Genomic DNA, 18,291 nt, shown 5'->3' on the forward strand with positions numbered 1-18,291 from the left:
CTTTTCCTTTTCCTTTTCCTTTTCCTTTTCCTTTTCCTTTTCCTTTTCCTTTTCCTTTTCCTTTTCCTTTTCCTTTTCCTTTTCCTTTTCCTTTTCCTTTTCCTTTTCCTTTTCCTTTTTCTTTTCCTTTTTTCTTCTGAGATAAAAACGAAACTCAAAGCCTTTCAGACAGTCAGAAGTTAGCAAGTATGCTCACAATTTCCAGTTCTAACAAGCCTATTGCCTCTTCATAGAAAAAGGCAAGTTTCCTTCTAATGGAGTTTTAAAAAGCGGCAAGATTCCTGATGTGTGAAGAAGAGATAAAGAAAAAAAAGAAAAGGTCAAAGGTCCACCTGAGCTTTTTGGGCACCGAGCGGTTAAGGCACACAAGGGACTGACAGGGAGCACATCTGGCTGCTGATGGCTCTTTGGCCAAACAACTATGGACCCATTTATAATCAGCTTCATTTGGGAGTGGGCTGAGGGTTGGCTTGTAGTTTGAACACAGCAAGAGCTACAGCAGAACGCTTTAGCAGGTCTCTCACTCCCTTAAGTGAAAGGAATCAATACAGATTTTTTACAGAATAGGTATATTGATGGAGCAAAGGTGACATGTTCTGAAGCTTTCTGAAGGAAATATGTGGACTGTGTATTTCTTTGCAAACATAAAGAAGTAGTCACAGTGTATCATCTCGTAGCTGGAAAGCAATCTAATAAACAATGTACTTTTATGCAGTTGTGTTGAGAACTGTAAAAAATAACAATTTTTTTCTACTTCCTTATATTAAAGAAAAAATCAGAAATAAGAGCAAGAAAATAATAGTTAAAGTCATTAGGATCTTATGAAATCCATTATCTTCTAAATACTTCTTTTCCAGTCATTTCTGCTAGAAGGGTAGAAAACAGCTAGTTAGTTAATGCAGAATAGGATGGAAGATGTTAAAAATATAATCAAAAAGAGCCTTTCTTCTGGCTTTCTTCTTTTTAAAATACTTTTTCTAACTTTTTTTTTAACTTCATGAACAAATCATTTTTTCATGTGTTCAGTTGTGATTGAAGAGTAAAATGGTACCATTTCCATTAGATATTGTAAGCAAAAACATTGTTCTACTTAAGGATTTAATTCTTGAGGAGAAAAAAAAAAAAAAAGAAAGAGATGGAAAATTTGTTCTATTCCTGCTTGTAGAAGCTGAGATTTTATATTGCAGTCTCACATTTGGCATGAGCTGGCACATTTGCTGGCACATACTAATGGTATAATGAGACTTAAGAGGCTCTTTCAGCCTCATTAAGTCGGGGCTAATGTGTTCAAGCCTACTGCTGGATGCACACAGCCTGCTGCTGGTGGCATCCACAACTCAGAATAAAAGAGAACAGTGCAGTTTTCCTCACTTTCAAATCACTATGGCTATGTAGAATCTGTGCCAATTTGGGCAGTAGAGATTCCCTGTGGAGAACCTTTCTCCAGAAATCTAGATTCCTCCCCTTCAATGTTCTGTCTGTAAATCCATTGCTCTACTTTATTATACTTTATTCCTTTTTTTTTTTTTTTTTTTTTTTTTAACATCTAAATCTGTGCTTCTGCTCTGAAGCTTCCCCATAAAGAAACCTTCTGAGGATTAATTCCTGTGCCAACAAGAAGGAGGAAAAAAACATATTATTTCTTGTACTTTACCACAGGGGATCCTAAATTAAAAGCTTGATATATCATCCTAGATTGGCTCAAAGAAATCATGCCAGCTTGGAAACCCACAGACATTTGAATGCTGAGAAGCTGACATGCACTCTCTGACCGCCCATCCAAATCTTATCTGTGGATAAACTCAGTGCCTTGGACATGGGCTGGGGATGGTTGCATAGGAAGGTGTCACTAAATACTGCATTAGTTTTATTAGTGTATACATATTAGTATAGGATTGATGCTGATGAAGTCACATTAAGGTTTGTTTTATCTTACACATTGGAGATTATTATATCCCTTACATTAGGAAGGTCAGGTTATGTTTTCAGACACCAGTGAATGTGAAATAAGTGCTAGAAGGGTCGTGTCAAGTAATGAAATGTGGCATTCAGAGGACTGCCTGATAAGTGAATCATATGTACATGTGCAGTTTGGATAGTTCAGGTATAACAGAATGTGTTTGTCAATGGAAGGAGATATCTCCACATTCCTGGATTTCCAGTCTCTGATTGCTGTGATTTGCTTTGTTCGCAGTGTGTTTTTAGCATTAAAAAGGCTTTTGTGATGTTAACAATAGATACAGCACAAATATATATATATATTTTCCTTCTGCAAGATCAAGTCATTTTCTCCAAAATATTGGTATTAACTTTTATGTGGGGGGTTAGAAGGATAATTAAAGAGTGCTAATCTAATTTTCAGTAAGCCATATGCTGTGCACATCAAAAATTCCTGGTCACTGGGAGCTCCAGAGTGTGCACTTCAATAATAGTTGTGGGGAGAAAGTTCATTGATGCTTTTGTTCTTCCTCAAAAGAGAAGAGCTGTTCAACCATATCATATTTCTAATAGTAGGAATAAACTTGTTATTGGTGTTATCATCCTAGGAAAACCAAAATCAAGTTCACTGACCTATAAGAAAGGATGGACAAATGTTACTCTTGCATCATAAGTAATGGCAGTTATTTGCATGTATAATATATTATTATGTTCACTTTGATTGCCATAGAAAAATATTAATATTCACAAGGATCTGTCTGTGACACTATTCTCCTTAGAGACTTCACTGCCTTGAATGCCTCGGTAAATTCACAAAGCAGGGAATAAAATATGTTTCAAAAAAAAAAATTGTAAATATTTAAATCATTTTTTCCAAAATCTGACAAAAGGGAAGGTGGAAGGCCTTGCAGCATTTTTTAAGCCACTGCACTTTCTAATTAACAGCATTTAGATAGTGAATTTTAAAATAATAATTATTATCATCCCTAGATGATTGTGTGGTAAATTTTGTTAAGTGAGAAGAAAATAATTATAGATTATAAATTCCCTCCCCACTTGATTGGGGCCTCTAGTAGGCAATGAACTATAAGCTTCACCTCTGAAAGAAATAGAGGTAATAAATCATGAGAGTCTTTGTTTTAGGGCAGTATTCTACTGAATTCAAGGGTTTACCTTCCATCATAGACACGGCATTGAGTCTTCATAAGCCACTGGCATTTCATAAGGTGCTCCCCTTATCAGCAACTTGATGGAAACAGAGTACCCTTCTGATGCCTTAGAAAGAAAATTATCTTTACAAAGAGGCTAAAAAATCCAGTCAAGTAATGGATTTCTGTAAGTAGCAGTTATGGAAAATGAATATCTGTTGCTATTTGCATGTCAGTCGTAGTTTACTCACTATTATGTTTATTCTAACTGAAGCTACAAGGGAGGACATTACATTGTGCAATCAGTATGCTCACATTCACAGTGTTGTGCTGGAAACTGCTGCCTTTCCCGGTTTGTCTGTGCTTTTCTATCATATCAAGTATACAGTTATGAGATGGTTCAATTTCATTTTAGAGCTGCCAGACATTACAGTAAAGTTAATAACCCACCCAGGAAAGAGGGTGAGGAGTAGCTTCTCAGGCATGTTACAAAAGGTCAGTCTGAGAATTTCAGAGAGAGCAAAGGGTCTGAAATTTAATGGCAGTATGAATGAGTCTCCCAGGTGCTTTTGAAAATGTCAATTAATGTTTACATAAAGACATTTTTAAATAGAGTAAAACAATTGATTTTTCAATGACTGAAGATACATTTCTGAAAATTATATGGACAATTTTCATATACATTTAATGACTCCAGTTTCATTTTAAACTCTTAAGCACAGCCTGTAGTTCTTGACTGAATGTTTAACTTTTGCTGAGCAAAACATGAAATAGAAATATTACCGTAAATAAAGGCATGTAGGAAACCATTTGAAAGCTATCATGTCCAAGTCAATCAAAACATCATATCTTTCAGTCATCAAAGGTATTTTTCATCTTTCTGTCAAGCTATGTAATAATCAATACAAAAATTAAGTAGGGTTATGTATCATATTTATCAGTAAAAATCATATTCTGTTAAGAGTTCTTTCAATCATTAGTTCTGTAGTAAAGAGATAGCTCAGTCCTCTTCAGGACTGCAGAGTTTGCCTTTGTGTTGTATCCAGCCTGTCAAAAATTCCTCTCCAAGAAAAAACATGTACTTCTAGCTAAATATGTTTTGCAGAAAGTACATATTTACTGACCATTTTATTTTTAATGTGGAGTAAATATCCAGTAATATTTTTTGTTTTGAGAGTTTTGCCTTCCAAAATGTTATTGTCCCGCATTAATCTAGTAATTTGAAAATCTAACGTGACTAATTTTTGATAAATTATCTACCCTTATCTGTAGAAGATGCTAGAACAAAAACCTTGATTTTGGGTTAGTGGAAAACAAACAAACAAACAAACAAACCACACCTCACAGGCTTTAGAAACAGAGACAAGTCTTATTTTCAGTTTATATACAGTTTATAAGATGTGGGCTGAGAGCCCGATCTATGAATTTAGGAAGACCTTATCTATATTCTGTATTCTATATTTGCCACCCTGTTAAAGTCAGATGGAACATGTCCCTGATCACATCATAATAATATGTCAAACATTTAAATACAGGAAAATTGATAAAAGTTTTGGTTGTTTTCCATTATCAATTTTTGAGAAATATCCCTTCTATTATTAGTGAGAAGAAAATTAATCTGAATAGAGGCCAAAATATGTTGGCCAAGCAAAAACAGAAAGGCTGATCTTTTTCAAGGGCAGCAAGTAATACTTACATTACAAATGTTTGTGCTATTCCTGAAACAGGCCTGATCCTGCACTGCTGAGATCAAAGGATGTTTTTCACTTCAATTCCTTGAAGAAAGTTTTAAGTGAAGGAATAGAACAACAGCAAAAGAACTAGTTCTACATTTCGGGTAGTTTGGTCAATAAGCAATAAGCAAACAACATAATAAACGAGCATATCTAGGCTTGATCAAATGCTTCTATATTTTTTCAACTTTTTTTATTTTTATTTTTAAATAAGCTATGAACGGTGATGAAGAACTGAAAAAAAAAATTGACTTTGGAAACAACAAAAATCTATTGTCAATGAAGCCCGGTCAGGAATATCAAATTAACTATTCTTGCATAGTTTGTATTGACTTTTGGATTTTGCGCTGTCATAAATTTCAAAATGGATTGAAAATACTGATTAATTTAATATATGATCTTCCTTAAAAACCAAAGCTGTAAATAATTGTGCCCATTAAAATAAGGACTTATTACATGACTGAATAACGGCAATGCTGGATTTTTATGAGCTACGCGTAGTTACATATTATATGAAAAATTTGCATTCAAACCAGGAATTGCATTGAAACTACTGTGTTATTACTAAGTGTCTGATAAACGTTTTTCTTCTTTGGTTGGCCTTAGTTGAGTTCAAAGATTTTTTTATTTAAAAAGTGTTGCAGTTTTGAAGTGATAATGGCAACTGAACATACTTGCAAACTTCCTGTCTTTACTATTTCAGAGCTTCAAGCGACGAAGACCTCTGAATATCACAGAATATCACACAGTCCTCTGGATTACAGGATATTATTAATGGATGAAGATCAGGATCGGATCTATGTGGGCAGCAAAGATCACATTCTGTCTTTGAATATCAATAATATAAGCCAAGACCCTCTTAGTGTATGTATTTATTTTGAGAATCCAAGATTTCCTTACTGTATGCATTTCTTTTTCAGACAAAAAATGTGTATCTCATTAGTTTGCATCAGGCAGAAGTCCAGACCCACACCTTACTGAGCTGTTAGTACTTGTTTTATGTGTAATGCAAGATGAACAAGCTGCTCCTCAGCCATTGTTTTCAACTGTTAACTTGTTTTGAAGTGATGTTCACCATGGCTTGGCCCCATAAGGAAAATTTATATGGATTGATAGTTTCCACTCCTCTTGAAGATTTAAGATAATTCAGAGATGCAGTTTAAAAAAAAAAAAAAAAGAAAGAAAGAGACTGTAAGGAAGAATATGGGATGTGCTATCATTTTCAGGTGAAAGGGAAAAAGCAACAGAACAGAGATGACTTTAACCTGCAACTACGTTTGTTTCTGTTTTTCACTCCCAAACTTACTCTCTGAACTGCTTTTCAGCCTTTGTTATGGCTGTGTTGGACCTTAGCCTTCAACTGGATAGCTGAGACACCACCAGCTTGGTGTTTTATGGACAGTGTGACCTTCAGCACACTCTTTTTGTGTCTGTTTCTCTCACTTGCTGAGATGCCATTTTCTGTGATCTCTCTGTGTCACAACTCCTCAGCCCGTACTAGGCACTGCTTTCATTAAAGGAATCAAATTAATAGTGAAACATTTTGAGACTCCTTTTTTATTTCCAGAGGTAAATCAAATCCAGCATTTCTGTTTTTAAAATAAGCAGCCTGCAGAAATATTTGTGTGTCCATAAAGTGGACTGTTGAGAAATTACTTCTCTACAGACTTTGCCTCACCTATTTTCAGGTTATTACACCTGCACCTTAAAATGTATCCTTATATACCTCGTTATACCAAAATAATCTATGGGCTTTATTATTGAGCTTCAGGGCAGGGCTTCGAGGGCAGGGCTTCGAGGGGCAGAGATCCAACTTGGGGTAGGGAAGTTTGATATTTAAGAGTCAAGGCTTTGTTTTGTCAGCAGAGAGATAGGAGGCCCTACTGAAGGGTGATTAAGAGCACTTGAATTAGGCTTTGCTCTGAATCACCCTCTGTACACTCCTGTCTACCTGAATTTACTGTGTGGGGAGTCTGATCTGCCTGACTCTCTAACTTACACATTTAAATTGAATCCCATTTGTGTGTTGGTATGTTTATCTTCCTTTTGCTGGTATGGAAATAAACATCTGTAGTGGAGATACGTACTTTGGTTGGAAGTGGCTGCTGTGGCCTTCTTGCTAGTTTAGATCTCACAGTGATTCTGCCAGCCTGGTCTGGAAGTGGACATGTTATGCACCGCATACTTTTAAAAGGTTGCTTCTGACTTTGTTCAGAGTTTGGTAAGGTACAAAGGCTTTTATGGCATAAGTTCTGCATTATAACACTATGAAATATTTCGACAGTCAATCTAAACATTGAAAACCCAAAATAAAATTTCTGAAAATCAGAAAGAAGCAAAATACCCAATGTTTTCTGTCAGTGATTGCGATCACCCAATATCATGCTCATAAACAGTCTCTGCAGTTCCACACATTCTTTCTCTAGTTGATTTATTGTTATAACAAATTCACTTTATTAATTTTACGCTATTTTGAAACACTATATACATATGCTATATACATATGAACCTGTAACTCTCTGCGTAACGTATGTATATTAAAATATATATTTTTACGTGTAGAGAGAAATTTTAATGCTATTATTTATGTTATCTTGAGGCTGAATGTTATCAGATCATGTCACTTATTAAATTTACAGATGGAAATTTCTAAGGGATGTCTTTTCTACACCAAAATCAAGATAAATAACAGAAGACATAAGTGTTTAAGTATAGCTCAGATAAATATTCAGACATAGTGATGTTTGTCAAAATGCTCTCTGTGTTGCAGGGAATCTTGAAAAGAAACCAAGAAATCAACCAGAAATCTTAAGTTTTTAATCAGGATAAGATACGCAAAAACCTTTACTGAGAAAAATTAAGATTTCTGATAAGAATTGTTTTTATTGTGTTTTTGACTTCAAGTTTTCACTGTTAACAATTTATAGAAGTTCAATAAAGTAAAAAAAAAAAAGAGAAGGATGATGATGATGGTGAAGAAAAATAAATAAATTGATTAACTTATAACTTAACTTATTAAAATATAGCTTCATTATAAATTAATTATTTAATATATAATTGTAACTTGTACCTGCCAAATATCTGAGTTTTTATTTCATTTACTGCTTTCTGAGACAGAAATTATTTATAGGTGAAAAATCTTCTAATCAAAGTGTAAAAAATATCAAAGTATTAACTTATTAGTGCAAATTCTGCAACTCTTTGTTTGTTATTTAAATCTGCAACTTTTTGTTTGTTATTTAAAAAATAAATTATGTAATAATTATGTTACTTAATTTTATTATTTTTCCTCATAGATTTTGTGGCCAGCATCAGCAAATAAGGTTGAAGAGTGCAAAATGGCTGGCAAAGACCCTACGGTAAGTTACACTCTACACACATATCCGCATACATACATGAGTTACATTCTTGGCAATAAAGTCAGAGCAGCTCAACTGCAGCCAAAAGCAAAATGAAACAAGTGTTTATTTTTGCATTTTAAATTCTCTGCAGACCAAACGACAAACTGGAATTATGAAAAGCCAAGCTTTGTAAACAGAATGCACCTTCAGATTTTGACAAACTGGAAAAAAAAAACTAGTATGCTTTACTGGGAAAAGTAAAGGTGGTCTCTGGAATCATTTGAAACACAGACTATGGAGAAGTTATGTTGATTTATTTTGCATTGCAGCTGATTATTCTCCCATCTACATGCAGACACCTTCTAAAGCACCTACATTGGATGATAATTTTCCATTGCTCTCTTTATAGAAAATAGATGGAAGTGAACAATTCCGAAAAATACCGTAGTACAATACAGCAGATCCTCTCTTTTTGGTAGAGGTCTATTTGAACACAGTTATCCTTCTGAAGAGATTTCATCTCACAGTCTATAACACTGATAGGACAAAGGGGGATGATTTTAAACTGAGAAGAGGTTTAGGTTAGATATTAGGAGGAAGTTTTTCACACAGAGGGTGGTGACAGGTGGAACAGGTTGCCCAAGGAGGTTGTGGATGCCCCAACCCTGGAGGCATTCAAGGCCAGGCTGGATGTGGCTCTGGGCAGCCTGGTCTGGTGGTTGGTGACCCTGCACATAGCAGGGGGGGTGAAACTAGATGACTTTCAAGGTACTTTTCAACCCAGGCCATTCTATGATTCTATGATTTTATAGACAAAACTGTAGATTTTGTTGACAAAAGAAAAATAAGTTTTTTAAAAAAATACAGAAAGTCACATTTCTATGTAATCTAACATCTTTATTTATTATAGTTATGCTTTATTATTGTTAACTAAACCTACATGTATGACTTGCAATGTTACTATAATTCTGATGAGTCTGTTTTGTAAGAAAAATATGGTGGTGTTTTTTGCTTTTTATATTTAAATTTATTGCAGCAGCTGGTATAGGCACCAGAAGGTTGGCTTGCTGGACTGTAGCTGTAATACAGTTTCTTTAAAACTGTACTTAGTAATTCACTATAGTGATCTACAGCTAGAGAAGTTCCAAAAATAGAAGCTTACCTGAATTTTCTTAATGTCCTCCGAATTTTGGTACTATATATATGTATACAGTTCTGAAAAATAGTTCCAAAATCAGTGATGTACCTTATTGAAAGCTCACTGAGATAATGAGAAAAAGAGAACCCAGGTCTGAATGAATCTTTGCAACTTGAAATTTATAGTCCACTTTGAATAGAGTTCTTGTGTATTTCATTCCTGATAAGATTAGGAGAAGCAGAGAATGAATTCAGAAGTCAAAGCGTGATAGCATTTGGCTTGTCAGAGAGTTGCAATTATCAAAAGACAAAAGAGAAACAGACAGTAAAGGACTTCAATCAGACAGCAAATTATTTTCAAAGGTGGTTAGGGGAGGGTTCGTTTCCACTACCATTAGACAAGCACTGATTTATGCATTTTCTTTTTTATTACTAAAAAGAAATTGTCACTTCCAAATAGTAAGCTCACCAAGATAACTTGGATGCTTAATTTAGGCTGACATCTATTTCTCTCCATTTACTGTAATGAGATTCTAGGACATAGCTACTGACAGTAACACAATTCACCAGACTGTTATTGAGTGAGTATTGGTATCAGCTCCAAGTGAAGAATGAGTGATATGTGAATATATAGAGCTTAACTACCAGCTTTGACAAACAGCCGTCCTAGGAACAACTATTTCATGTCACCTCAGACCCAGATAACTTAGAAGCAAGAAGTAATATCGTCACAAGGAAAAATAAAAATAGTTTTTGAAGAACAGTTCTACACAATATTTTCTAACACAATAATCTCTTGATGGATTGTGGAGCCACAGTACAGTGCAGTACTCAGTTGAATTACACAGCAGATGGGCTTCAGTAGGTCAGTAATGGAGAAATGGGCAAAAGCTCACAGAAGATCGTAAAATGGACTTCCTGCCTGTGAGCATTAAAACATGATAATGTTAATGTTGAGCCAACTTCTGTTACTTGTCCATAAATCATAGTAGAAGACACATGAAAATACACTGTGTATCAGATGCAACCTCAGAGGGCTGTCTTTAATGAAATCCTTAATTCATCTAACCACCGTTGCGTTTTTGCCATAAACACTTCTAAAAGTACATGGCATGCAATTGGTGCAAAGTACCCCCCATCCCAGTGCTGTTCATCTAGCCATTGGCTCCTTGCCCTTCTCCCTGAGGACCTTTCTTCTGAGGTTTCTGTACTCTTTTCCTAGGGCTCTTCTGCAAAAACTTTTTGCAAACAGCAAGAAAAGAAAGCATCAGTTTGCACTCTGGCATACATAAGATGGTGCTATACCTTCACTTCTCCTTTTTCCTTTTCTACGGGCATAATTTGGATTGGTAGTACTGCTGAGAGAAACCTATTTTCAATAGCGAGACACTACTAAAGCCTCAGACCCAAACTAAGATAGTAAGATATGAGAGAATGGAAACTTTTAGGAACACCCTAACTATAGAGAAATAATAAATTTTGACCAGGTTAAAGGATCTTTCTTATATAACTAGAGCAAGCACTTCACTGAGGGCGTGCAGTGTTCCCTGCAGAGAAACTAAGAACACTGAACTGCTTATAATTATGCACCAATTTTCAGAGGTTCTTGTAGAGTGCCAGCTTCTACTGAACCAGAAATGTGAATGGCTTTAAGTGTAAATGAATTGTTTGAACAAGGATTAATTCTACAGATTTTCATGAAGATGATTGATGACTGTTTCCAATCCTATGCTCAAAAAACACATGTGATTCTCACTGTCTTTGATGAAGATTTGGATGATTGAATATGAAGGCAAGTCTGAGATCTCAGTAAGAAAGTATTCAAGAAAAAAGTCTATTTTTAGTCCAGAGTGCATTAACAGTGGATGACTTTGTAAAAGGGAAGAGCAAGAGAAGAAAAGGGTATGTTGGAAGGAGAAAACTGTAGAACTGATAGTGTGAAACTGTGTGGCACTTAGCAATCTGTTTCAATTTTCCTGCTGATTTGAATATGTTATTCTGATTGATCTTCAAAATGAAGCAACAATTCACTGCAAACTTGCTTATGTAATGTGTTGTTCAGAATTCTGATCATTTGGAAATAAATTGGAGGCTCAGACTGCCACCAATCTTAACCTCTTTAATGATCTCCTCTGCATTGGTGAACAGCACATCCAGTAATGCTTCACCTCTGGTTGGTCTGTCCAATACCTGGATCAGTAAGTTTTCTTCAGCACAGTCCAGGAGTCTGTGGGTTTGTTTTCCCAATAAATGTTCAGGTGGTTGAAATCCTCTATCAGGACAAGAGCCTGGGAGTGTGATACCTCCTGTAGCTGAAACGAGAAGTCCTCATTAACAGGCTCCCCCTGGCCACCCTCAGGTGACATGTAGTAGCACCCAACCAACAGATGAGATGACCTTTATTGGACTGGTCCCTAATTTTAATCCACCAGCTCTCAGCCTGGTCATGGCTGTTTCTCTGAGGCAGCTTTTCACTATCTATCTAGATAGCAACTCCCCTGCACCTCTTGCCCTGCTTATTCCTTCTAAAAATCTTGTAGCTCTTGATTGTAGTATTACACTTGTGTAATTCATCTGACTATGTTTATGTCATAGTTTACCAATTGCTCCATAATTTCCATCTCCTCCTGCTTATTTCCCATGCATTGGTGTAGAGGCATTTCAGCTGGGCTATCTGTCACGTCACCTCCTTGGAGGGACGCTCCCAAATTCCTTTGGTACAAATTGGAGGTTTTTCCTCACTGCTTCCTAAAGTGAGTTTCCCATGGCTTTTCCCTGTCACTCAGCAGTACATCCCCTTCCCCCATCAAATCTAGTTCAAAACTCTGGCGATGAGCCCAACCAGATTGCAGCCCAGTATATTCTTGCCCCTCCTGGTCAGTTGCATCCCATCCAATGCCAATATGCCTGGTCTGTTGAAGGTGTGACTATGATCATAGTACTCAAAACCTTGAACGTGACACCATCTTTGTAGCCATTCATTCAACTGCCTGTGTTCCAGTCTCCAACCAGGAGGATCAAGGAGAACACCGTGCACCTGATCTCTTCAACACCTTCCCAAGGGACAGAAAGTCTATTTTAATGTTTTATAATTTCCTAGCTTCAGCCTCCTTTTGCAAAGGAATTATGCTGCATCCAAATAACCAAAAACCCACTAACAATGAAAAACAACTGGGAGGTGGAGGGAAAGAGAAGATACTGTTGTAGATGTTTCTTTAAGGAAACTTCCTAAGATTATTTCTTGCTTTCCTGTGGAGGCCCCTGCTTCTTCCCATTAGAGAAGTCTTTGGATGAAAATCAAAGTGTTGAGATGGAGAAGTTACAGATACTATTCTAACTGCTCCTCTATAATGCCCTAACAGTGCCTGATTCTGAGCCTAGAGAAAATGACAAGAAAAGAAAGCAAATGTTTGCAGATGTTCAAAATCAGAGAGTGGCAAAATTGGTAGCTGTTCTCATGATGCAACTAAAAATATGAATTGTATCTATTCCCTAGAATTCCCAATATTCACTAACATTTGCCAATGTCATTTTTATTTATTTTGTAATCCCTGCAGCATGGCTGTGGAAATTTTGTGCGGGTGATACAGTCATACAATCGCACACACCTGTACGTCTGTGGCAGTGGAGCCTTCAGCCCAGTGTGTGTGTATGTCAACAGGGGACGCAGGTCTGAGGTAAGTCTCATTTTATCTTCTCATTTTGTGCTGGATATCACTGTTTTACGCAAGCACAAAAATTTGAAAATACAAAAATTAATGAACTAGGTAGGTTAATTTACCTGCATAAAACAGAAAAAGAACAAAAGTCCATATTTTTCTGACAGCCTTGTTACGATCAAACAATCAAACTGTAGTCAAAAACCACATTCAAATACAATGTTTGTCTAAAATTCTACAGTCATATCAAAAGTTGGACTCCATACGACACTACTTTCTATTTGATGTTTTCTGGAGGATTAATTCCTAGTGTTTGTTGGAATTGACAAGAAATATTTGAAATGGTTAGTTAGATAAAAAGCTTTTTATGGTTCCCAGTTACTGATTTCTGGAAGAAGCACTTATGTGTACTAACTATATGGATATAAGGGTTTGCTGGACATCAGTTTAATATCCTTTAGATGCAATCCAAGTGTAGATAACTTTGATCTACAGCACAATTTTTGTCCCAGGACATCCTGCCAGGATGAAGTCAGTGAGTTTTCTCCTTCACTGTGAAGCCTTCCAGGGTGCAAAGTCTAATTTTCTCTCCATAGCTCTCTATTTTTTTCTATTTTCAATTTCAATGTGCATTTTAAATATACGAAGTTCCAGAAGTTTCATAAGTATTATAAAATTTTGCAGGTTTCATGATTTGCATGTAAAATGTTTGTTTATGTGCAAATGTAATAGGTAATAAAGCAACCAGAAGGAGGAAAAAAACAGCATTTAACCAAGACCCATCACCACAGTAGCTTTTGGGCCAGATTCACATCTGCAGGCACAGGGATGTACAGTATATTTTCCTGTACTACATGGAAGCAGATGTGTTGGAAAGGAAGATCAGAGAGCTACCTGGAGTTTTGCCATGTGAGGGCAGCTTTGAAGCTGGGCTTACTGCTAGGGAAGACACTGTGAAATTCATCATTGATTTCATTGGGAGTAGGATGAGGATTCTGGCCAAGATCCAGGACTACAGAGTTTGTTGGGGGGTGGATAAATGATTGTTTTTCAACATAAGTATATGTGGAATTATCACAGTGACTTTTGGTAGATCACTACCTGGCTCCAGCCTCCTTGGCAGAAGATATAATCTAAATTACTGCACCTTCAGTTCAAGTGGATTATCTGAGAGTAGAGACTTATAGACCTGGATTTAAAAGCACAAGCAAGCAGAACTGGGTGAATAAATCCATCCTTCTAGATTATGGTCTGCAATGATTTCTTTTGCTCTATTTTGAAACAGGTTTGCTTTTCTCAGCACTACTGTCCTAATCTCAAAAATTTCGTAAAACGCTAAAAGTGATCCCTCGTTAATTAATGTAAATCTTATCAGCTTAAACAGTACTGTTTTGGGAGGCTTAAAATCTCTTTGTATTAGGAATTTTGTAAAGGAGATATCTGTCAGATAAAAAAGACATGAGTTCTTCATGTACATGAGTTCTCCATGATGCAAGATGTTAAATTTCTTAAGTTAAAAATAAGGATGCATGTCTTGGAAGAGCAGAATTGGCTTCACTTAGCCTGTCTGTATAGATGCATGCCTACGATCTACGATCTACTGATTAAGTAAACTGCTGTTTCAGATGTCTGGAGTCTGTCAGACACTTGACCGTAGGCATCGCATACTCAAAGCCCTTACTGTATAGGCCAACAGTAGCGTAACAGTCTAAAATCAAGCATTTCCTTTTGAACCAGTTGCGTGCGTAAATGCATGCATAGAGAAGAATGAAGAACTACGCAGTGCTGATAGGACTAGAGAGAACTCATTCTTTGCTTTTGTCAATTCACCTTGAAATCAGTGCAGTTTTCCATGCACAGAATGCTGTTTTTGCAGGTGCAGAACTGCTATTTTAGAAGGCACATAATGTTTTTCTCTAGGTGTTACAAAACATGACACTAAGAGTCATAGCCAACAATCATAAGAACTAGGCCTGTTCTCCTCTTTTGTTTTCAAAACTCCACATGATTCCTTGTAAAAAGCAAACTGATGAAACAGAATGTTGCTTTTTTACTTGAAGCAGAGTTTAAAAAATAATTCATTTCTTTTTTCACTCTGCACTCTGCTTTGGTCTTTGATAATGACTCTTAGTCACCCAAAGATATTATGTCGAAGTAAATGCAAAGAGAAGCAAACATCAACACTATGTGAATTAATTATAGACTAAAAAGTAGTTTAATATATATGAAAATCAGGTGCAAACCTGGAGCTAGACTACTATTGCAGTAATTAACATTTTGAATTGGTAAATAGTAAATATAGATTATCATCAAGCTGCATATTCATTTAGAAGTTAAACAAGAAGAGAAAAAAATACCCAGGATTATATTAGAAATTTTGTACTTACATTTTAACTTTTGTTTTAGAGAGCTTATTACAGAAGTAATAGATAAGATCTCTGTGATTAAATTAGGCAAAACACAGGAGGGGAAAGAGAGATAGGGGATAAAGGATATGAAAACTTCCTCCCATAGCTGAGCATTTTGGGTTGGTAGTCTCCAGTTTGCTGCTTGCAGATGGCTGCACAGTGATCTGTGTGGTATTCCCATTTCACTAAGATTTACATTAAATATTAAAGACAATTTAAGGGTTTTCTGCCCTCAGTCAAATAATGAATGCATTGGCATCTACATCACAGAAACCTTTCCCTGCAGTTTTTTTCATCTAATTTTTTCTATTGAAGCAGATATATTTTAAGTTTTGTTGTTGATTTTCATTTTTTTTTTCTTTCTCCTTGCAATTTTGTCTGTCAGACCTTTATTAAAGATCTTAAGATTATTACAGAATGCTGTTTGTTGCAGTAGACAGTAGCTTGCAAGTAGGTGTGCTAGAGGTCTGTTTCTTTTGTCATTACTGACAATATTTTTCAAGGAGTGTCAGTACCAAGAGCATACTATGCTTTTCAGTGTAGCTGGCATCTGAAAAAGGAGGAAATGCACCCAGAGGGGGAGTTTTCTAAAAATATTCAGACTGCTTGCATTTCAAGCTGTAGTCCTGGTTGCTTTGACTTTGCCAAATGTATTTCCTATTAATGAATCACACAAAACATAAAGAAGGCTCCTCATAAAGATTCCTAAGCAGAAAAAATTCTGATGCAGCAAAAGATATCAATAAATCACTTATTACTATGGAACTGGAGCTGTGTGCATAATCCAAGCAATGACACTGAAAATAACATGTATAATTTAGGATTTTTTAGAGGTTTGACAGCTCAGTAGAGGACAAATGATTTATACCATCAACAAATGACAGTTGTCATAAGGGGTTTTTATATAATTTATATTATTTTTCTAGTTCCTTTATTAAAATATTGGCCTAGTATAATTAACATCACATATTCAGAAAATAAAAAATAATTTCAGAAACACAAGTGTAATCTCTACAGCTGTCATTGTAGACATCAAACAATCTCTAGAATGCATGATTGAGCTAGAGTGGAAAATTTGGTGTTTCAATGTCTTGAATTTGTAACAAAAGTCTTGAAAATAACTGGGTGCCAAGGAAAAATATTTTTATAAAGATGATGCAGTTCTGCCTAGGAGATATAAATTACTGATAGTGCAGAAAAAGCACACAGCAACACTGAACATTATTAATGTTGTTAAAATAACTTTATATCTGCAAGTTGAGAATTGACATACAAATCTATATTTCAGGAACAAATCTTCAAGATTGACTCCAAGTGTGAGTCAGGGAAGGGACGCTGCTCTTTCAACCCAAATGTGAACACAGTGTCTGTTATGATCAGTAAGTAAAAGCACTCCAAGATGCTAAGGTTTAATTCTGTATGGTTGTGGATGGTGAGGACTGGTAGCTGGTCACAGGATTTAGCCTTCAAAAAGGAGTCCTTTGTACCTATGCTGATGGGAAGAAAATTTGTGCCCACCCTCATTAAAAGTTTTACATCAAGCTAAGGATGGATGTACAAATGAAATGCAGACATAAGCTGTTAAGAGAAAGGGAAAGAGAAACAAAAAACAAAAGATTGTCCCTTTTCCAGCTTCTACATTTTTTCCCAGGCTTAGTTTCAACTTTCTATTACCCTGTCTAGCGTTTTCTGTTTAAATACTTTCTGACCCTGTTCATCACGGACAGCACTTGTGTCTCATTTAATCATTTGTAAAAACTCAGAGTAGCGAGGGAAGAAGAAGCCTGAAGACCACAATTAGTTTGATTTTCATTTTTGTTGTCATCCCTGCGGTAAAGTCCAAGAGCTATTGCAAGTCTGTTCATTCTTCAGTTGGCTTTCGACCCAACCAGTGCTGCTATTTTTCTTCCATAGGAAAGACCAGAAAGTGATACAACTGTCATATCTCAGCTATTCTTGTGAATTGGTGGTGACTGTACTCAGCAACTGTGAGATATCCCCCATAAAAATAATGACCCCAATTGACAATTGACAACCAAAGTGAAAACTCAAGGGGAACATAGGTTTTGTACAGCTCAAATCAAGGCTCAGTGCAGACAGAAGGAAAAAAAGTGTGTAAAACAGTACAGCCCAGCTTCCAGTTTCTACTGGATGTCTTGCACTATTCTGATAATGTGAAGCAAACAAGGATCAGATCCTCTTCCCATTTTTATCACCCCTGATGCAGGGTAATGCTGGTCCTACCACTGGTTCTCTCTACCTGGCATGCCACATTGCATCACATTTGTAGACTTCTAATTCCAAAGCGAAATTTCTAATCCCACATTTTCAGCATTTATCTGATCCTTGCTGTATTTTTTACAATGAAGAGAAATGGAAGTTGCATAGATTTTTGAGGATTTCTTTAGCAAAGACAACTTGGTATACACACAGATACTGGATATTTTGCCCAAGGTTTAGGAGGGAGCAATGTGGTATTTCTGCCATTCAGATTTCACTGGAATGGCTGTTACATACTGATTAACGTAGATATTTCCTTGAAATTTAGAGGATCATAGAGCTTAAGGAAAATATCATATACTCTGTCTTACATAATCTGTTTGAAATATATGGTTTTTAATTCCACATTACAAATATATTTAGTAAAGGGGACAAAGAGATTTGAACTGAAAACCTTTAGAAGACAGGAAAATTCTACCTAGGATCCCTTTGAACCTTGGCTGCACTTGAATCTTTATCTTCTCAATGATTGCTATGTAAAGAAATGCTTGTTCAGAGCCAGTGATGGATTAATCCACAGCTACTTATAGCTGCTCTGGTAGTGTTACATGAATCTTTAAATGTCATAAAAGAATAAATATAATATAAAAATTCCTTCAATATTTTATGAAAATCTACCAGCATGCATGGTTTCTGAACTACCGTAT

General features: G+C 36.0%; 1 protein-coding gene across 2 annotated transcripts in view; it reads left to right on the forward strand.

Moving 5' to 3' along the window:
* SEMA3C (semaphorin 3C) overlaps positions 1-18,291 on the forward strand; it is a 121,252-nt gene that overhangs the window by 65,344 nt on the left and 37,617 nt on the right. For both annotated transcript variants that reach the window (XM_042872764.1, XM_042872765.1), the window contains exons 3-6: positions 5,523-5,683; positions 8,116-8,178; positions 12,855-12,974; positions 16,653-16,743. In XM_042872764.1, the coding sequence (XP_042728698.1) occupies positions 5,523-5,683; positions 8,116-8,178; positions 12,855-12,974; positions 16,653-16,743 (435 nt within the window). The remainder of the gene's footprint in view (positions 1-5,522; positions 5,684-8,115; positions 8,179-12,854; positions 12,975-16,652; positions 16,744-18,291) is intronic.

The sequence above is a fragment of the Lagopus leucura genome, unplaced genomic scaffold (genome assembly GCF_019238085.1).
Source record: "Lagopus leucura isolate 7727_CA_CO unplaced genomic scaffold, USGS_WTPT01 Super-Scaffold_100008, whole genome shotgun sequence".
Classification (NCBI taxonomy): Eukaryota; Metazoa; Chordata; class Aves; order Galliformes; family Phasianidae; genus Lagopus; species Lagopus leucura.